Source organism: Ovis canadensis, chromosome 8 (genome assembly GCF_042477335.2).
Source record: "Ovis canadensis isolate MfBH-ARS-UI-01 breed Bighorn chromosome 8, ARS-UI_OviCan_v2, whole genome shotgun sequence".
Classification (NCBI taxonomy): domain Eukaryota; kingdom Metazoa; phylum Chordata; class Mammalia; order Artiodactyla; family Bovidae; genus Ovis; species Ovis canadensis.
In genome coordinates this window covers 13,180,961-13,204,192 of record NC_091252.1, presented here as the reverse complement: position 1 = coordinate 13,204,192, position 23,232 = coordinate 13,180,961, and the positions used below count along the sequence as shown (strand labels likewise).

Genomic DNA, 23,232 nt, shown 5'->3' with positions numbered 1-23,232 from the left:
GATACTTTCTATTCAATAGAAAATATTGATATATAATAAGTTCCAGTATTATCTTCAATTCAAATTCAAAGTTAGTTATTTTTACTTCTTTGATTTTGGTTTTGTATTCCTTTTCTCCAATACTGAACATCTGGTTTCTGGAGACAGTAATATAATTGCTGGCTTGTTTTTATCAATATGTATTTAAAAACAGCAATATTATTATTAATAAAACTACTGAATCCAGTTAGGACTTCTCTGGAGTTTTATTTAAACATTAAGGATGTACAGCCACAATATTATTTTAATTTAAATTAATTTGAGATAATTCTGTGCATTCAAGCCACCAACAAGGTATATAAATTCTCCTACCCATCACAAATAAAGAGTAGCATACTATAAACTCTGATCTGCACCTTGCTTTAATTCATTTGATAAAATAGCTTAAAAATCATTCTATACAATATTAAGTTTCCCCCCCTTTCCAGCTACCTACACTAAAGTTTATTTAATCAGTCTATGACTGTTTCCAATCTTATGCTATTTATTACAAAAAGGACTGTATTTCATATACATACACATATGTACATGTGACTAAAGACAGGAAAAGGATTTAGAGGAGGAACAACAGTAGTAAGGGAGTGAATTTTCAGAGTCCTTTCTTTTGTCAAATGCTTTACTGAGCTATGCTAGGCACTTCATGTTATTTTTAAATTTACTCCCTCAATAACACTATCAGGCAGGAAATATATCCACTTAGAGATCTGTGAGATTAAAGTAACTGGGTCAAAGTTAGAAAGTTGGTCCTAACTGGCAACTGACCTAAGACTAGGGCCAAGATCTATGCTCTTTTTTTAAAAAACTACTTAAAATGGATACGGTAAGGACAAAGTCTAAGTCAGTTATTATTTTTCAATTACATAGGCAGTTTTAATAATCTACCCCAAAAGCATGTCATATAATGATACAAAAAACCTTTTAAAACTACACTTCAGAAATATGCTCATGCTCACATTAAAAATATATGTGAAAAATATTAGACCCATATAAGCAATACTAAAGAGAGTAAAATACTTACTTGGATCATTTAGGTCTGACAGGCTTGTTTTCCTTTCTTTCAGGTTTGTGATTTTGGCTACTTTTGCCCTAGACAGAATGACTTTTCCATTAGTATGTAAATAATTCTGTCCACTCTCATCACAACTCACAATAATATCAATTGGAATCTTTCCCACACTGTTGCCATAAAACTTCTTGGCTGGTAATATCGTGTTTTGTGACTTCTGTCCTCCAGAATTCTGGTGAGTTGATGTTCTTAATGATAATCCAGCAGAGTCATTCAAGGTTACAGTTTGTCTGCAGTTTCTCTGCAAATCCTTAGAAAAATGAATACCACAACTTTGGCATTTGGTCTGATTTTCTTTTTCTTTCCCACATTTTGGACAAAATCCACAGTGTTTAGAAACCTTAAAATCCAAAAGAAAGAAAGGAAAAAAAAAAGACTGGCATTTTATTTCAACATCATGGAACAACAACAATAATCTCAAAATTAATCTCCTGTTTCTCATCACCATCACTATGGCTACCACAAAATCCTGAATGTTACTTGGGATTTAGCATCACAACACTGGAAGGAATTTTCGAAACCATCTAGTCCAGTAGTCTTCAAATCAGAGTATGTATATTCCTCAAGGGCTACATAAAGATTTTCTAAGGCATACAGGGCATAAATAATCTTAAGGTAAATCAATATTTAGATGTTCAAGTCATACATATAACCCTTCCAAAAACTGGTCTGATTATGCTTATGTCAAAGTATCACCTGCCACAAATGTTCTCATACTTTAAAAAAAAAAAAAAAGAATGCTAAATCCAACTTCCATTTGAAATATTAAAATGGTACATGGCCCTAGGGTATAAAAACCACCAAACCAAACAGAAAGATAATGTTACATGCTGGAAAAATGAATTGATTCTAAGTTCTGGTTAAGACAATCTTTTACAAGGTAATTTATTTCTAAATTATCAGCGCTACAAAAATAGTTCAAGGAAGGCCCAATCTAGGCCTCTTACAATTATGATACCATTAAAAAAGCTTTTTTGACAGTAGAGTATCATATGATTTTGAAGCCTATAATGTAGAAGGAGTTCAAGGTATTTGGTGACATTACTGTAACAAAGCTCTTTCCATACTCATGTACCTATTTGTGCGAACAAGGTTCTTCAGCACTTACATCTATAAGAAGGAAAACATGAATAGATGCTGAATCCAGTTTCAATATGTAACATAATATTCATCCATGGACATATAAAATAATTGAGAAAAATAGTCTGTAATTAAAAGATGCACCTCCAATAATTTTGCTTTTACATCAAACTTTGTATAAAATATATGGCTTTAATAATTATATACTATTAACAAGTGTATATTATTAATTTGGATGTCCCCAGATCCATATATGAGGAGACTGATCTAAACATTCTATTTTAAAAGGTAACTCCTTTTTACTGTGTCAACTATTACATCCTGTGTGACCTTTTAAATTCAGGATGAAAAATGCTAAATGTCAACTTAAGAATACATAAGAGGATAATATAGTCATTTAAAATTCTTATAGGTGACAGAAGACATCAAGTAGTTGCAGGACCAACAGATAGGTGGTAATTATATATGATTAAATATATAGAATTACATTTAAAAATCCACCAAACTGAATGCTTAAGTTCTATGCATTTTTACTTTAGGTAAATTTATGACTCAAAAATATGTACACAAACAAAAAAGGCCTATAAAGACCACTACTCTAGACTTACCTGTTTGCTGTAAAGATGAAAAAAACTGACAGAGAAATTGCTAACTTTGCCCAACTGACCATGACAAAGCTGTTCTAAGATACCAGGTTACCTACTCGAGGGTCTACCCCAGACAACAAAAAGGGATGGAATTTGTTACCCAGATAACACAACGGAATGAAAACCAACCAGGGCAAAATTAAACTTAATAGGTAGAACTTCAGCTTGGCATATGTAGATTGTACTTTTTTTTTGCCCCTCTGCCAAGACATAAAGAATTCAATTATGCTATTCTGAATGCATATGTAATTAGATACAAAGGAGCAGTCCCTACCTACATACTACCCGATGATGAAATATCTAAACCTCTTTAAAAAAAGAAATCTAAACCCCCCTCATTTTCATGATGAGCATAGATCTCCACATCTAGCTAGGTTTTAAACACATCCATTTACGTGAAAACTGGACCCTCATTTGTCACAGTGGAAGTCAGCTCTATGTAAGCTAATTCTGTCTTTTACTAAGAAGAATCAAGGATATCATCAAGCTGGGTTCAGACTGGCTCCAATGCTTTAGTGTCTATAATAAAGGGTACATTTCAATAAAAAGAACCCTATGGAAAAACAATACTTTCACATATTTGCTTTTATAAAATTGATATTGAAACAGAAAAAGCACTTCCCTACTATTAAAAATTTTAATATTAAAATATAGAAGGAACTAGATCATAAGCTATTATCATATGCCATCCACAGGCTAAGAAACAGGTATCTTAGGACTGTTTGCAGCAATTAGGAACAAAATGCAGATCAGCTTAACAAAACATGGTATTACGCTGTTCACGATAAAAACTAGAGATTAAGAATTTTATCAACCTAGTGATCAAAAAACTAGAATCTCAACATTATTCAATTATTTTTAGTAAAGTAGCAAATTTTCATAACAGTTTTATGTTAAATATAAATTCCTTCAGAAAACAAAGATTAATTAAAGTGTCATTTCCCCCCTCTTTGGTCAATGGAACACTTTAAATCCAGATCTCATCACATATTATCTGCCAGTCTATACACATTAATAATAATCTGTATACTTAATAAGAATAAGCATGTCTTTGATGAGACACCACTGAGACAATTTCATGTTTTGTTAAATATTCCGAACCTGTTATAATCTCATTAAATACCAAAGACTTCATTTTCTTACAAGCAGTATGTAATGTGAAATTTCACAGACTGTACATGGAAAGAAAAACCACTTATCTTGTTAAAAAATTTAAAATTACACAGACAATGGCTACAATCTATTCTTTATCTCCACTAAGAAAAGAATAAGCGGCACAGAAGTAAAGAGTAAAAAGAAAGAAAATATATTTTCAAAGTTAAAAAAAAATTCTGAGGCTTTTAGCGGGCATGCCTAAGGAAGGAAGGATGGTGTGTGTGTGGGAAGCAGCTTTCTTCTTTTCCCCTCCTTTCCAGGGGTCCAGCAAAGGGCTAAGCAGTGTGGGTGATAACAGCAGAGCCCAAGCCAACCTTAGGCTTGTGTGCCAGAAGACTGGTCACAGAAAACTCAACTGAGCAAATACACTGGAGATAATGGCAGAGAGGTTTCTCAGTCAGAGAAGGGAGTTACAAAAGCATGCAAAGCACAAAAGGCTAAAATAAACACTGTGGTGTTGGACTAGAATTGGAGTTATTAATGTACACTCATGACTTTTAATATATACTAAATAGTAACACATATATACACAAATATTCCTAGTTCACTCTGCTGAGAGGGCCTACAAGTTTGACACCCAGTAGCAACAAGCACAACTATTGCCCAAATATCTTCCTTTCACTTATACAAACAATGATTCCTTGGAGAAATGCATGACTACAGAGCTGATACAGAGAAATACAAAGAAATCTAGACCACCTGGTTATACCAGAAAGCAGGTACTCAAATAATGATGGGGATACGTCAAAAAGAAAACAGCCAGCTTGAAGAACTTTCCATGGGCCAAATCTAGGGCAATTTGAGCATCAAACTGCTCAAACTGCTCAAATTGCTCAGCTGTGGAGAATAACCTTTCTGAGAAAAATAAGAATCTATGTCTCCATGCTGATAACAATAGAAACTATGGTAAATGTGAGATAAGAAAAAATTCTTATTAACAAGTAAGTATAGAAACACTAGGGAACTCCCAGGTGGCTCAGTGGTAAAGAATCTGCTTGCCAGTGCAGGAGATTTAAGTTAGATCCCTGGGTCGGAAAGAGTAGGAAATGGCAACTTGCTCCAATATTTCTGCCTGGAAAATTCCATGGACTGAGAAGCCTGGCAGGCTACAGTCCATAGAGTCACAGAGTCAGACATGTAATGAGTAACTGAGTACACAGAAATACCCATTAAAAACACCTACTAAAATACCTGGAAAACAAGACAGCAAAAGAGACACAGATGTATAGAACAGTCTTTTGGTGTCTTTTGGACTCTGTGGGAGAGGGAGAGGGTGGGATGATTTGGAAGAATGGCATTGAAACATGTATATCATATATGAAATGAAAAATAAAATAAATATAAAAAGAGAAAAAAAAAACTAAAAATAAAATACCTGGAAAAATCTAGAAGAGTACATCTTAAACAAGATAAAAGTGAGTATCAGCAATAATGTCAAAATCAACATTATATACCTCCTGATATGATGCAATAAGATCATAGCATCACCTCTGAGGAATCTTGAAAAATACAGACATCATGAAGAACCTGCAGACCAATTCAACGTGAGGTACAAAATAAGTGGCCTATATTTCTTACAAATATCAAGGTTACGAATGACAAAGGAACATCAGGGAATTATTCCAGATTAAAGAAGACTGAAGATCACCACCACTCAGTCTAACATGATCCTGAACTGGATCCTGTTTCCATAAAGGACAGGGTTAGAGAAAATGTGAATGGAGTTTGTGCATTAGATGATCATTCTGGATCCATGTTAATTAAACATTTTTGACAGTTGTACTCTGGTTATACATGAGAATTTTATTTAAAAAAAATTCTGATTGAGAGCGATTATGTGAAGTATGGTGTAGGGAAGTATTCATACGTCTTTTCAAAAAGATATATATTCTCGATTTGTGACAGTTGAAAAATGATCTAATGAAGGCAGAAAAGTTTGCCAAAGTAACCTTTTCTAGTTCTCTCGCAGTCCTATTTGAAAAGATCACTACAATTTAATAAGTACTAAAAATAGTATTAATAAAAATACCAACTGATTAGCAGCAAAGAATAATTTCTCTACCCACCTCTAAATCAGTTAAACATTTTTTGGAAGCAGGAGACGGAGAAGGTGGGGTAGACTGATATGTACTACTGTGACGTTTCTGTGCAACTTTCCTTTTAATTTCAGACTCCAGGTGTGATTCAGACTCTTCTGTTTTTTTCATTATACGATCTAAAAAAAAAAAGGGAGGGGGAAGTACTAAAATTAAGCTTTATAAATTTCTCATTTTTCACCATGAAAAAAATACTAACTCATATTGTCAAATGATGTTTTAGCTAAAAGAAACTAATGTTTCAATATGTACGAGAGAGAAAAATAGAACTTTAGGCCAGAGCCAGTAGCCATCTCCTGGTTGCTCTTGTCTGTCCTTCACCAGGATCACTTTCCACCTGCTCTACCGAGTACCATTTCCATCAAGTGTACCAATACTCTCTTCAGCTTGCTCTGTGCTGCTAAGGCAACAGAGCACCTTCTGCACTGAGTCACGCACACGGTTCTTTTTCCTACATTATTGTTCTTAGATCAGTAATGAGAAAAATATGAATTCAAATGTTGGGTACAACTGTTTCGATAAAGGAAAGTAATTCTCAATTTAATGGCTTTTTAGATTCAAGACACATGAAAGAGAATTCTCTTCATTATTTTTCAATGTAAAGTCAACCATTTTCATTTCTAATTAATTCATAATTAGAATTTTAAAATGATTTCACAAATTTCAAAAAGAACAATTTAAAATTCATTACAATTTGACTTCATCAGCAAAGAAAACTGAACATGTATCTAAATCAAAAGTTAATGAACCTATGCTGATGACTAATTCATGTTGTTGTATGGCAGAAACCAACACATTGTAAAGCAATTATCCTCCAAATAAAAATAAAATGAAAAGGCATTAAAAGTTAATAAATCTAAAACAAAGGTGTTCTACCTGCATAATCCCAAGTATGTTAAATATTTCCATTTTCCTATCTTTAACATCCTCTAAAACTGTCTTAAGAAACCCATGCAATTATTGTTGCTTGGTACAATCACAGAGTTCTACCTCCTCAGCATTTGCTCAGTCAGAATACATTTATTTTCCTGGACACCAAAGCTAGAAATCTACGTAATCACTGACTTGTCCCAGTGAGTCCTTCCTCACAGTCAAGGGAATTCTACTACAGTCAAGGGTCTTAAACTCATTCCTTCCTCTCCAATTCCACTGCCACTATATTTCAGATGCTTAACTCCTGCCTAAATTGATCTCCCTCATTCCAATTTTGTTTGCTTCAAACCATTCTCCACTACTGCCGAAGTGCTCTTTCAAATGATCTAATCATTCTAATGTTTAAAGTGTTAGTCACGCAGTCATGTCAGACTCTTTGTGACCCCAAAGACTATAGCCTGCCAGGATTCTCTCTATGGGATTTTCCAAGCAAGAATGCTGGAGTGGGTTGGCATTTCCTTCTCCCTAATGCTGAAAATCTTTCAATAATTTCAGTAGCTTAGGAAAAAAGTCTAAACCCCATATCTCGGCAAGGTGAAGTATGTATTGATATTCCAGTCTTAATTTTAAAGAGAAACAAAAACCCTATACCTCAAAGAAGTGCATTTCTTCAGGGTATTTTCTTTCTCACCCTCATATATATGTCATTCTCTTTGCAAGCAAAGTCCTCCCTATTTATCTAGTAAACTCAAACTATTCTTCATGAAGAAGCTACCTCTGGCCCACACTATGCATGATGAAGCACATCCTCAGAGCTTCCACAGCACTTTATCCATACTTCTACTAGCACTCATTTCATTCTCTGCTAATTATTTACACTGATCTGTTTCCTCCATCATACTGTCGGCTCTGAAAAAGTAGAAACAATGTTTTACTCATGTTTTCTCAGTGTTTAGAAACTGCACAAGGCAAGGGCTCAAAACAAGTTTACTGGGTTAATGAATCACATTACAAAACATCATATGACACAGGTTTTAGTAACAGATCTAGATATGTCAGGACTCAGCCAGGGAGAGGAAGGAAAAGCTGCTCCCAAGAACACCTTAGGTTACGGAGCAGCTGCTCCAGCCAGAGCATCCAGGTGTTAGTTATATTCCTATGAAAGCTAACATTGGTATGGCTTAAATGGATTAGATCAGATCTAAAAAGAAGTTTCCAAATAAATGAGTATTAAAGAACTACAATGTGGCACTAAGGAAAAGAAAAAAAAAAAGGAGGCAGACAAGATATGGAATTCAGAAAATATACAGTTATCTGGAATACACAACCGATTACTGGCATAATGTAATTTACAGAGACAGCTATCTTAAAACATGGGACTTTTTTTCTCCTCCAACTTTTTTTGGTCTTACTAATTAAATTTTTGTATGTATACAAAACAGCTTTTTCCTTTTAAACATATTTTAGGAATCTCTGTAATCCCTACAAAATCTTTGCAAATCATTTTGCTCAAGTATGTCTCTGTATTGTTTTCCTGCCAGACCCTACTTAGAGAATGACATTTTAAAAACTATTATCATTTCAATCCAGATCATATAATCACACTCTTCTGTCCACTGCTGCTATCTCATCATGTCTATGTCACATTTTTCTCTACCACATAATTAACAAGGGAGAAAAGAGTGGCCCAAGCCCTGAAAGAAACAGGAAAAATTTTATTGATCATAGAGAAAAACAGTTATATATGCACATCTTTATCCACTCCTGTGTCGATGAGCATCCAGGATGCTTCCTGGCTACTGCCATCACAATGCTCTATCTATTGCTGCTCTGGCTATTACAATGCTCTGGCTAGTGCTGGCAGTGCTTCAATGAACACTGGCGTGCAGGGATCTTTTCAAACTGTGGTTTTCTCTGGGTATACGCTCAGGAGTGAGATAGGTAAGATCTTACGGGAGCTCTGTTTTTGGTCTTTTAGGGAAGCTCCATACTGTTCTCCACAGTGGCTGTACCAATTTACATTCCCACCAACAAGGTAGAAGGGTTCCTTTTTCTTCTTGACAAATATACACCACTATATATAGAACAGGTAACTAAATACACACACACATACCAGAAGAGAAACCCAGAACCAATATACAAAGTACCAAAAGAGCTAATGTTAAATAATCCAGTACTACGACTGGCTCACTAATTACTCTGAGAAAATTAATTCTGGAGAAACTCATTTTGGCAAATTAGATAAAAAAGAAACTGCTTTCCCAACTTAAAGATTTACACTATAAGATGGCATTTAAAATACTGCCTTCAATATTGTACTTAATCCTCATTTATGGCCTAACAAGCCCAATCCTGTAATCATTTCATGGGCCCAATTAAATAATGTGCTAGCAATCAGTAATTTCCTCACCTGGAAATATAAGATGTTCATTTACACTGAACACCTAATGTTCATATGTTCCCCCCAAAGTTTATTTTACAATAGCTTATATATTAGTATATCCTTTTTCAGCTGGATTTTATCTGTAATATGGAAACTTCTGTATCATTGTTATTACAAAATGACTTCAAAGATTTTCATTAATTTTTAAGAAAACAAATTTTGGCCCCCAAAAAAGACAATAGAGGAAAACAATTTTAAAATCTGACCCCTCCCTCAATCAAGATTATAGGGTACCAAAAGAAAGAGACAGAAACAGAAAGAACGACATACTTAGAAGTTTTAAGATGAAGCTTTGTCTTAAGGTAAACACAGCTAAGAAGATTATGATAATTCATGTGAAAATTAACTAGCTTCAAATTAGAGCCAGAAACATAAAATGGCTAAATACTTAAAACTTGATGAGTATAAAAAAACAGCAAACCCCTAACAAGAGGCTCATGAAAGTTTTAGCAGCTGACTATGAAAGGTATTTCCAAACCCTCAAAGTACTCCAGGGAGATACTTAAGATAAAACCTATCCCCAATCCCACCACCTTTCAGGGATGAGAAGGTGACTGGAGTATTAATCCAAGACCACGCAAAACAAACACCAACATTAAGATGGGGCGCCATGAAACTCCTAAAAGAAAACACAAGCAGCACATTCTCTGCCATACATCACACCAATGCTTTCTTAGGTCAGTCTCTCAAAGCAACAGAAATAAAAGCAAAAAATAAAAATAAAAAATAAACCAATGAGACCTAATCCAACTAACAAGCTTTTGCACAGCTAAAGAAACCATCAGCCAAACAAAGACAATCTATGAACTGGGAGAAATTATTTGCAGATGATGTGACCAAAAAGGGCTTAATTTCCCAAAATATATAAATAGCTCATGAAAAACAAACAACCTAATCAAAAAATAGGCAAAAGACGAAAACAGACATTTCTCCAAAGAAGACATACAAAGGGACAACAGGTGCATGAAAAGATGCTCAACATTACTAATTACTAGAGATTATTAGAGAAGTGCAAATCAAAAGCTACAATGAGCCATCACCTCACACCAGTCAGAATCACCACTATCAAAAAATCTGCAATAAATGCTGGAGAGGATGTGGAGAAAAGGAAACCCTTCTGCACTACTGGTGGGAATGTAAACTGATACAGCCATTATGAAGAACAGCATGGAGAGTGCTTTAAAAAAACAAACAAACTAGGAATAAACCTACCATATGACCCAGCAATCCCACCACTGGGCATACACCCTGAGAAAACTGTAATTCTAAAAGACATAGGCACCCCAATGTTCACTGCAACACTATTTACAACTGCCAGGACATGGAAGCAACCTAGATGTCCATCCACACAAGAATGCATTAAGAAGACGTGATACATATATACAACAGAATATTACTCAGCCTTGAAAAAGAATAAATGTGTCAGTTCCAGTGAGGCAGATGAAACTAGAGCCTGTTATACAGAGTGAAATATGTCAGAAAGAGAAAACCAAATATATTTTAACACAGATACATGGAATCTAGAAAACTGCTATTGATGAACCTATTAGCAGGGAAGGAATGGAGATGCAGATGAAGAGAACGGACTTGTGGACACAGTGGGATGAATGGAGAAAGTAGCACTGACATACATACACTATCACATGTACAACAGATGGTTGGCGAGAAGCTGCTCTGTAACACAGGGAGCCCAGTCTGGTGCTCTGTGATGATTAGAGAGGCGGCACGGGACAAGCGGAGGGAGGCTCCGGAGGGAAGGGATACGTGTACAATCACGGCTGATTCGTGTTGCTGTATGGCAGAAACCAATAATGTTGCAAAGCAAGTTTCTTAAAATTAAAAAATTTTAAATAAAACATTCTTTACAATAAAAAAAATCTACAATGAGGTATCACCCTATACCAGTCAGAATGGCCATCATGAAAACATCCAGCAACAATAAACGTTGGAGAGGGTGTGGAGAAAAGAAAACCCTCCTACACTGTTAGCAGGAATATAAATTAGTGCAGCCACTATGGAGAACAGTATGGAGTTCCTCAAAAAACTAAACCTATAACTACTATATGATCTAGCAATCCAGACAAAACTCCGGTTCAAAAAGACACATGCAGGCTTCTGGTTAAAGACGATGGAGTAGGACGTACTCCTCCTGCAAGGACACCGAAATAACAACTAGCTTTTGAACAACCACTGACAGGAGAACGCTGCTGCTGCTGCTAAGTCACTTCAGTCGTGTCCGACTGTGCGACCCCATAGATGGCAGGAGAACACTGGAACCCACCAAAAAAATGTACCCCACATCCAAAGACCAAGGAGAAGCTGCAGCGAGACAGTAGGAGGGGGGCAATCATGATACAATCAAATCCCATACCTGCCAGTGGATGATGTACAAACTGGGGAACAATAATACCAAACAAGTTCTCCCACTATCGTGAAGGTTCTCAACTCCACATCAGGCTTCACAGCCTAGGGATCTGGAAAAGGACTGGGAATGCCCAGGGAGTATGAGCTTGAAGGCCAGTGGGATTTGACTACAGGACTTCCACAGGACTGGAGGAAACAGAGACTCCAGTCTTGGAGGGCACAGACAAAACCTTGCCCACACCAAGACCCAGAGAAAAAGAGCAGTGACCCCACAGGAGACTGAACCAAAACCCCCTGGTAGTGCTGAAGGGTCTCCTGTGGAGGCATGGGTTGGCAGAGTCGGAGACTCTTTGTGACCCCATGGGCTGTAGCCCACCATGCTCCTCTGTCCGTGGGGTTCTCCAGGCAAGAACACTGGAGTGGGGTGCCATGCTCTTCTCAGGGGATCTTCCTGACCCAGGGATCAAACCCATGACTCTTGCATCTCCTGCATTGGCAGGTGAGTTTTTACAACTAGTGCCACCTTTGTTGGATCATACATAATTACCTTAATCAATAATTACCTTAAATGGATTAAATGTACCAATTAAAAGACACAGACAGGCTGTGTGGATGAAAACAAACACATGCATGCACTTCCACTTAGCACGTCACTCTGCTGGAGCCCCCAAACTGCATGTCGTTATTTTCTGATGTTAGTTTACTCACATTCCCATTATGACTTGCAATCCTAATTATCTTTTATTTTTTTGTCTGGCTATTTCTTGTGAAAACTGATAAACATCTATTACTAATGTGCTTACGAAACTCTCTCACTCACTCAATACCACTGTATCATGATTGATCAACAGAAAAATAACAGAATTCTTAATACCCAAAGCTACTATTTAATAGAAAAGCCTGTCATTCCTTTTTAAAACCCAGATGCATATGAGAATTATCTTTGAATTAAAAAAAAAATACCAATGCCTGTTTTATTTTTTTCCAAAGCTCCAGATACGCTTCTAACGAGCAGCCATGTTTGAAAACAACTGGACTATATTATGATATTTTACTTTTACCTAGCTGGTTTCCTTTTTGCTATTTCATATTCAATGCTCTCATATCATTCACTTTATATTTTCCAATTTCTCCATCTCTTCTTTGATATTCTTTCTTATCAAGTGTAGCAGAAAGGCTTTTGTATACATACATACAAATAGCATGTATAATATATATATTTTAGAAAACTTACCAATTTTTGCCTAACTAAAAACCTTGCAATATTTTGATTCCATTTGTTTAATATGAAAAGAATGCTAGATTTATAATTAAAAAAATAAACAGGTATGCAACAAGAAATCAAAGGTGTACTGTATAGCACAAGTAACTATAGTCAGTATCTTGTAATAATCTATAATGGAAAATAATCTTAAAAGTAATATATATGTATATGTATAACTGAATCACCTTGCTTTGCACCTGAAACATTGTAAGTCAACTCTACTTCAATAAAATATATATATTATGGATAAGAATAAATAAATAACTTATATTAAGACAAATTTAAAAAAATTACATGCACTCCAATGTTCAGAGCAACACTGTTTGGAATAGTCAAGACATGGATGCAAGCTAAATGTCCATCAACAGATGAACGTGTAACAGACAGACAGACAGGAATACCACCCCACCATAAAAAAGAAAGAAAGAATGCCATCTGTAGCAACATGGATGGACCTAGAGGTTATCATACTAAATGAAGTAAGTCAGACAGATTATCATATGACATCACACATCAATATATGTGGGATCTAAAGTATGATACAAATGAACTCAATTAAAAATACCAGAAACAGACTCACAGACAGGAAACAAAGGGGACAGGGGTGAGACAAATAATTAGGAGTTAGGGATTAGCAGATACAAACTACTATATATAAAATAGACAAATGCCAAGATAAGGCCCTACTGTATAGCACAGAGAACTATATTCAATATCTTGTATTAATAATAATCTAGTGGAAAAGAATATGAAAAACAACGCATACTATACATATAACTGAATCATTCTGCTGTACACCAGAAACTAAAACTGTAAATCAACTATACTTTGATTAAAAAAAGAAAAAGATTAGAGTATTTCCTGGTGGATTTTCTAGCTCAATGTCTTTTTAATATACCACCCTATGTCCAGGTATGCAGAAAAGGTAAATATGGAAGCTATTATGAGACAAGTAAAAGTGGTTGAATCTACGCTTTAAAAAAGAATGGTCCTCCATAAAAAGACTGTTTAGAGTAGCTCTCCTCATAAAAAAAACAAACAAACAGACAAACCTAGCAACAACTCAGGTATCCATCATAGGAGATCGATAAATAAACTGTTACAGCCCTACAATACAATACTAGAGAAGAACAAACTGCTGACGCACCAACACTGGTGAATGCCGAAAATTCATCCTGAGTGAAAAGAAGACGTGCATAAACGTGTGTACACTGTATTACTCCACTTACGTGAGAATGGTTACCTATGATGGGGCAGTGATGAGAAGTAACTGGTAGGAACACGAGGGAATATTCTGAAGTGATGATATCATTTACACTATGTGTTCCCAGGGCCTTGGGTTACAAAGGTGTGTATACCTATCAAAATGTATTCAGCTGTACATTTATGACTTGTAAATTTCATTATATGTAAATTCTATTTCAAAAGAAAACAAATACATATTGAACTCTAATCAAGTGTCTGCTGAAGTGTTTAGGAGTAAAACTAAACTGGTGTTTATAATTTTAAATGTACTGGAAAAAGTAGATGAATTTATAAAAAATGGTTAGATATACAAATACATAATGAAGTAGTGTTCATTACAGAATCTATGTGGTACCTGTAAATTCACTTTTAAAAGTCAGTTTTTTGGTATGTTTGAAAATTTTCATAATAGAAGTTGGAGGTTGGGTGGGGCAAGGATAAGGATAGCCCTTTATTTTTGTTTGAAAATTTAGCTCTGCTGGAAGATATACACCTCAAGGATAGTTAGGATACAAACAGCTATCTTTATTATGGTATTATGGTTATTCATTTGCTTTTAAGTTATTTTTATTACCTTTTAAAAGAGAAAGACAAATTAGAAAAATGGTTTTCTCCATCATGTCACTGTTACTATGACCGATTTTCATTATAAAATAAAATTAAAGTCATATATCATATTCTCATTATAATCTCCTTAAAAATCACTTTGGGCTATGCTGAATATGTGTGATAAACAGAGAACACAATAGGCAAAGAACCCAACAGCCAGACATGAATAAAAGAAGAAACTCAAATGGCCACTTAACATATAAAATGCCTGGTCATTAATAAGGAAATGTGGAAAAACAAATAGTACTTCCCAATCAGTCTGGCAAAGCCTGAAAGAATGGTAAGATCTAATACTGCTGAGGAGCATATGAGAAAATAAACATAGATCATGCCTGCTGGGTGCTGATACCCTTTATAGAAAGCATTTTGGCAGAAACATATCGAAAGTCTTTAAAAGGTACACAACTTTTGACCATGTAATTTTATTTCTAAGGACTTGATCTAAGGAAATAACATAAAATACACAAAATGTGCTAAATTATTAATCATAATATATAATATCAAAACATTAAAAATTTAATTATACTATATAAATATAGTGGGTCACTTCACATCTATTAAAAAATAAGAGACTTGGCTATAGTCCTTTTGATTCTTTTAATTGTGTCTTTCATTTTGGTTTTCCTCTGGAATTCCAGTATCTCTTAATGAGAGTACAGAAACCAGATAATATCATAACAAAGTCAAGATGCAAGTTATAGAACAATACATACAGTATAAATGCATCAAAAAATAGCTATATATGCATAGAAGTCTGGCAAGTTATCAATATATGTTAAAATACTAAAAGAAGATACCTTGACTGATTAAGATGAGGGGATATATTTCTTCTGCAAATGAGTTAAACACTGCTAAGTCAGATGATTTAAGTTAGAATCATAATGTAATTATGAAATCATAAGTTAATTACATTAAGAATGTAATTAAATATTTACTCAGAGACAGCATATAACATCTATTAATTCTCTGATAAGACTACAAAATCAGAATGAAAAACAAAAAAGAAGCTTAAGAAATAAGAAAAAAAGAGAGAGATACTAAGATGTTATTTTTCATGCTTAGAAAAACTAAAAACACCACCAAACAAAAAATTAACAGGATATGTGACATGTCCAAAAATTATACCAACACTTAGTTTTTACAAGCTTTAGTTTAACTGTACAGAACTGCTTTATCAGTACTTACTAGCCTAGTGCTGATAAATAACTATACTTCATATTAAATGCCTCTTAAATGCAAAATAAAGGAGAAAAATAATAAAGGAAGTCCTCATAAGTGTTAAGAACTATAAAAAGACAGTGCTACCTTTAAAGGAGGAAATTATTCCAGGTGCTATGCCACTAACTACTGATCCTGGGGTTTGGAAATAGTATTTTAAAAGCTATCTCCAAGGAAATCCTAAAAGAAAAATGCAATCTTTATGAAACAAAATACACAACATTATTATAGCGCTATCATTCATACTATATCCAAGTATATATGAACCTACCTAACACAAAACTGAACTGACCTAACACGAAAGAGCTATCAGTTCAGTTCAGTGCAGTCACTCAGTCGTGTCTAACTCTTTGCAACCCCAAGGACTGTAGCACGTCAGGCTCCCCTGACCATTGCCAACTCCCAGAGTTTGCTCAAACTCAAGCCTATATAGATGGTGACACCATCCAACCATCTCATCCTCTGTCGTCCCCTTCTCCTCCTGCCTTCAACCTTTCCCAGCATCAGGGTCTTTTCAAATGAGTCACTTCTTCGCATCAGATGGTCAAAGTATTACAGCTTTAGCTTCAGCATCAGTCCTTCCAATGAATATTCAGGACCAATTTCCTTTAGGATGGATTGGTTGGATCTCCTTGCAGTCGAAGGGACTCTCAAGAGTCTCCTCCAACACCACAGTTCAAAAGCATCAATTCTTCAGCGCTCAGATCTCTTTATAGTGGAAAGACCATAGCTTTGACTAGATGGACCTTCCCGGCAAAGTGACTGATGTCTCTGCTTTTTAATATGCTGTCTAGGTTGATCATAGCTTTTCTTCCAAGGAGCAAGCGTCTTTTAATTTCATGGCTGCAGCCACCATCTGCAGTGACTTAGATCCCAAGAAAATAAAGTCAGCCACTGTGTCCACTGCTTCCCCATCTGTATGAAGTGATGTGACTGGATGCCATGATCCTAGTTTTCTGAATGTTGAGTTTTAAGCCAATTTTTTCACTCTCCTCTTTTACTTTCATCAAGAAGCTCTTTAGTTCTTCTTCACGTTCTGCCATAATAGTGGTGTCCTCTGCATATCTGAGGTTATTGATGTTTCTCCTGGCAATCTTGATTCCAGCCTGTGGTTCCTCCAGACCAACATTTCTCATGATGTACTCTGCATAGAAGTTAAATAAGCAGGGTGACAATATACAGCCTTGATGTACTCCTTCTCCTATTTGGAACCAGTCTGTTGTTCCATGTCCAGTTCCAACTGTTGCTTCCTGACCTGCATACAGGTTTCTCTAGAGGCAGGTCAGGTGATCTGGTATTCCCATCTCTTTCAGAATTTTCCAGTTTACTGTGGTCCACACAGTCAAAGGCTTTGGCATAGTCAAGAAAGCAGAAATAGATGTTTTTCTGGAACTCTCTTGCTTTTTCTATGATCCAGCAGATGTTGGCAATTTGATCTCTGCTTCCTCCGCCTTTTCTAAAACCAGCTTGAACATCTGCAAGTTCACGGTTCACGTATGCCAGCACACCAGGACTTACGTAGCTCCCAGGACTGGTGTATTCAGTGCCCCTGACCCTGCGGCAGGCCTCTGTTGACCCATACCTCAGCCGGAGACTCCTGGACACTCGCAGGCAAGTCTGGCTCAGTCTCTTGTGGGGTCACTACAGTAAAGAGTCTGCCTGTAATGCACAAGTCCAGGGTTCAATCCTTGGGTCAGGAAGATCCCTTGGAGAAGGGAATAGCTACCCACTCCATTATTCTTGCCTGGAGAATTCCATTAGCAGAGGAGTCTGGAGGTCTACAGTCCATGGGGTCACAAAGAGTTGGACATGACTGAACAACTGCAACTAACACTGTCGCTTTTTTACAAGCTAAATATACCAACATCCCTTTCCCCAAGCTAACGTGTTTCATGTGGACAGGTAATATTTATACATATACATACACACACACACATATATATATTTACACACCTTATTATGAGTCCACAGGCATAAACTGAATAAGTAAAGCAGAAAGTATAGCTTTTCCCTATAAAAAATTTCAATTAACACATGTAAAAGAAATAAAATAGAAGACTACCATTAATAAACACTGAGTAATAATTGTTGCCAACAAGAGCCACCAAAAGATGCTAGTATTAGTGGACACAATTTTGAGGAAAAAGAGGGTATCTGCATAGTGTCAGAGTCCTAAGTTATTAATAAGCAGGGGAAAATGGCTGTATGGTGGAAGAACCCACCAGAAACTACCTAAGTAGGAGATCATGTTTAACAGTAGTTAAGACAAACCAACATCATACAACCCTGGATATAATGTGTAGAAAAAGACACAACCTAACTTTCATGAAAGTTTTGCCAAAAATGAACAGCCTCAATCTAATCGTAAGATGCAAAGAGCAGACTCAGTGGAAAAGACTCTAATGCTGACAAAGATGGATGGCAGAAAGAGAAGGGGACATTAGAGGATGAGATGGTTGAATGGCATCACCAACTCAATGGACATGAGTTTGAGCAAGCTCCAGGAGATGATGAAGGACAGGGAAGCCTGGAACACTGCAGTCCATGGGGCTGCAGAGTCAGACATGACTGAGCAACTTAACAACACATCATAAGATAACATCATTCAAACTTCCAAACAGAAAGGCATTCTACTAGCATTCTTCAAATTAATCAAGGAAACTTAGGAGATGTAACAAATGTAAGATCCTCAAACTAGATCTTGGAACAGAAAAAAGTTATCAGTGAAAAATTGGTGAAATGAGACCAATGTCTGTTTGCTTAGTTTAAAATGCTATACCAGTGCCAATCTCTTAGTCTGTAAATGTACTATGACTGTAACATGTTAATAGTAAGAGCAGCTGGGTAAAGGGTAAATGAGTTCTATTTTTATAACTTTTCAGTACTCATTTAAAATGATTTTATAATAAAAAGTTTTTTTAAAAAAAGGTTATTCTTATCTATTTAATGAAAGTCACTGAATAAACAAGTTTTTTAAAATTTCGTTATTTTCGGCTACACTGGGTCTTCACTGCTGCAGACTTTCTCTAGCTTTGCGGGTCGGGGGTTGGGGGTGGGGCTCTCCAGCTGTGGTGCTTGGGCTTCACATCATGGTGGCTTCTCTTATTGCAAAGCACGTCTATCTACAAAGGTGGGCTCAGCAACTGGAGCTCATGCGCTTAGCTGCCCAGTGGCATATGGAATCCTTCCAAACCAGCGATCTAACCAGTGTCTCCTGCACTGGCAGATAAATTCTTAACCACTGGACCACCAGGGAAGTGTCTGAATGAACAAAAAATTTTTGTAAAATGTCTGGGGCTTGCTGACATCTAAAACCATATAATAGGCCAAATCACTTAACTTACTGAAATGCATCTGGGTAAAGGGAATGATAACCGTACCTATTGTGTAGTTCTTCCCTGAGGATCAGAAATAAGTTTCTTTTTGATCTAGGGAGAAAATAGTAAAGCACAGTGGTTAAGAGAACATGTGGTCTTTATCATCATATAGACCTGGATTCCAGTACTAGTTTGTGTCCTTGAGCAAGTTATATAATCCCTGCGAATCTCAGTTTCTTCCTCTGTACAAAATGGAGGTAAAGCTGAACTTAGCTTATTGAGATCCTGGGTAGGGAGCTAGGAAAAAAGCAAATAATCAATGTCAAGCATCCAACTCAGCTCAAGTGCAGGGTAAGAAAGAGTTCAGTAAAGATTTAAGGTATGAATGTTAAAGAGGCTAGTCATTACTACCACATGTAATAAACCTAGTGAGCATAACTATGCATTACAAAGCATACTAATTCACATTCATAACAACTGCAAAATTATTAAGAAAGAAGCTATGTTTCAAATATTCTCTTTACAAAATATGTTCTATATATACATAAAAGATTTTCATCCAAGGTATAGAAAAATACAGGTGTTTTTTTAAAAAACAAAAACAAAACACAAAACTGTTTTCAACCAGGAAAATTCAGCTGCTTAAAATCATTCAATTTTGGATAGTAAGAGCCACTACTGCTATTTAAAACAAGCAAAAGGCCTATGGCATTAAGAGATACAAACTACTATACATAAAACAGATAAGCAACAAGAATATATTCCATAGAACAGGAATTATAGCCATTATCTTGTAACAACTCAATCAACAATAACCTGTAAAAATACTAAATCACAACACTGTACACCTAAACCTAATATAATAATGTAAATCAACTATACTGCAATTAAAAAAAAAAAAGCCAAAAAATAAACAAGCAAAGGCCTGGGGAAAACAAGATGGACACACAGATTGAAAATCTCTAAATAACGAACATAAATTTGATGGTAGAGAAACAGCTTTCATAAGTGCTAATTATTTTTTAAAAATTATTTCGATGTAAATTAAATTTCTACTTATAATAATATTTCAACATCTACTATTAACACAGTTTTATCAGGTATGGTCTCTTTTTAATTCAGTGATTTTCTTGTCTAGAACAATTTTGATCCTAAAATTTAGAATATATTAGGCAACCACTGAATTAACACTGTTGCACTATATTAAGATTGTAACATAATGCAACACAACATAATTTTGAAGCTATAACCCATCCAGAGTGAATATTTGGATCCTGAATTTAACAACAATGCTAATATAATCAAAAAGACTTCCAACTATCATCACCTGAATGTGTACTCTCTGAATCATTCTGCAATTTCAGATGAGAAATTCTCAAGTCAGTTATTAAAAATGGGTCTATATATTTCTAGTATAACTGGGAATATTCTAAACCCAGTGCTACATCCCTAACCTACTTTTCATACAACAACTCAAAACCCTTCACAGGTGTTAACAAATAAAACTGCACACTTACCAACACCTTGGGGCCGACTTAACCTTACAGGGTTACTTTCAAATTTTTGGACATGAGGTGGGTATTCTTTCCTAAAAAGGAAATTCATATAGTTTTACTCTAAAAGAAAAAAAAATATTTAAAAAAATGAAAAAGTAGAGGGAAAACTTACAATATGTTTATCAAAAGCAAATCATAGCTTGTTACATAAAAAGCGGTACTATAAAATAACACTATATTACACAAACATACTGAACCTTAATGGACTGCAAGATCCCTAAGGGCAGTGATTTTATTTTATTTAAACTGTTAATCTATGCCAGCCAATAGTGGGCAGTCTTTCAAATAAACATTTAATAAATGAATCCAAATATTTATCCTTTCAAAGTAGTCTCTTTGGGAAGATACATATATCTCTCCAATGCACAAAATTTTAGAATTTTTCTTTTGGAACTACTTTCATAATCCATTTATAAAAACTTTAAAAAAAGAAAGGCTTGTAATATTTCATTGTCACATGCAGTTCTGAAATAAAACAAATTACTCAGCTTAGAATAAATATCTGCCCTATTTTGCTGTAAATGTTTCTAGCTGTTTAAAAATCAAGGAATAAAGGGAATAAAGACTGAATAAGATCTTATTCTTCAGGGTAATTACAAAAGCAGTAAAAAAAAAAGTTATATACAAAACTAGAAATCATGAAACAAGTATTCATACTGTGCAGTCACAAGTATGAATACTTGTGACCATATAATGGGGTTATAATTATATTAATACTTTTAAAATTATATTACATTGTCAGACTTCATACACAACCAATTTTCAGAATTCTGAACAGGAATCCTTAGTAAATAAGGATCCTAAAATGTGAGAGAAGTCCAAATATACACCAGTTTGGGAGAAAAGCAAAAAACCTATAGCTAAATTATGGGATAAAACCATCAAAGAAGGAGATTTGCAACAGATGAGGGAACTACAAATAGCTACTTCCCCATCCAAATGAAAGGCTCCAAAAATATTTTCATATTATTTAATGGGGGAATTAAAAGAGGTTATTCTGTTCTTTATAAATCCATTCACACAAGTGATCAAACCTATCACAAAGCAATACAATTAAGCAAAAATTAAACAAAAATCCTCACGGAGTTTTCCTTATAAGGATTTCATATTTTTATATTGCAAAAGTCAGAGCACCTGAGTTGAAAGCGAACTAACAAAATGACAAGCAGAACATAATAAGAGCAGTGACAGTAGTGTGCTTCTGACAACAGCTAGCAAACAGTGTGCACAATGTGCCAGGCGCTGTTCTAAGTGCTTCGCGTCTCTTAATTACTTTGGCCTTCACGATAACCTTCTAAAGCATATACTACCGTTAGCACCTTACAGATGAGGAAACTGAGGCACAATGAGGTTAATTAACTTGGCCATGGTCACAGAACTACTAAATAGCAACACCAGAATCTGAATCCTGGCAAACTGCATCAGTTTTGGTCAGTAATGGTATTTTCATTATTATCATTGAGCAGTATGTGGTCCAACTGGGTCACTTCCACATTGTCAAAATTTTGTGAGGATACAAATTGTGAAGATGAGAATTTGCCTCAAGAGACAGCAGTACCAGTGCTATGAAAAATAAGGTTTTCAGCTCCTAACTACATTAAGCTTTAAATAAAGTATGTTTTTATATTCTACACATGTTCACACTAAAAATGATATAAGATAATCTTATCCATATACACTCAATTTTCAATCTCTGTTATAACTCTACACTGGAAAAATAAAAATATCAACTATAAAATACAACCGAGGCAATAAATTTGAAGCAAAATATGATACAACGATAGTAAATTCCAAAACCCCTATGTATTAAAACAGTGGACAATAGAAACAGTAGATATTCTTAAATACTAAGGATTATCAACAAGCAAAATGATTTGACAGAGTGGCCACAAAATCTGGAAATCCAGATAATTTGGATTTTTGTCAATTTAAATCTGCTTTACTTATTCTGGGGTATGCTATAAACACAAGTTCATTCAGTAATAACTGGCTTAAATCATCTAAGACAACATTTCAGAGATATACAGAGATTACTAATTCACTCAGCTCTCTGCTATTTGACAGAGTGCACTGAACCATGCACTGCTGATGAGGAACAAACACCACAATGAATATATGTGTCATAGAATGTCCATGACCATCATGTATTGGCATGTTAAAAATTATGTACATGTGCCAACATTTCCAAACCTTATGGCCACTCTGTATCTGATATTTACTATATTTTGCCCTATACATAGCAAATTTTGTTTTAAAAAAA

The 23,232-nt window shown here is 35.2% G+C and overlaps 1 protein-coding gene across 2 annotated transcripts in view; it reads right to left on the bottom strand.

Moving 5' to 3' along the window:
• SENP6 (SUMO specific peptidase 6) overlaps positions 1-23,232 on the bottom strand; it is a 132,433-nt gene that overhangs the window by 44,022 nt on the left and 65,179 nt on the right. For both annotated transcript variants that reach the window (XM_069598028.1, XM_069598027.1), the window contains 3 exons: positions 20,934-21,004; positions 6,054-6,202; positions 1,058-1,445 (listed from right to left, as the gene is read on the bottom strand). In XM_069598028.1, coding sequence (XP_069454129.1) covers positions 1,058-1,445; positions 6,054-6,202; positions 20,934-21,004 — 608 coding nt within the window. The remainder of the gene's footprint in view (positions 1-1,057; positions 1,446-6,053; positions 6,203-20,933; positions 21,005-23,232) is intronic.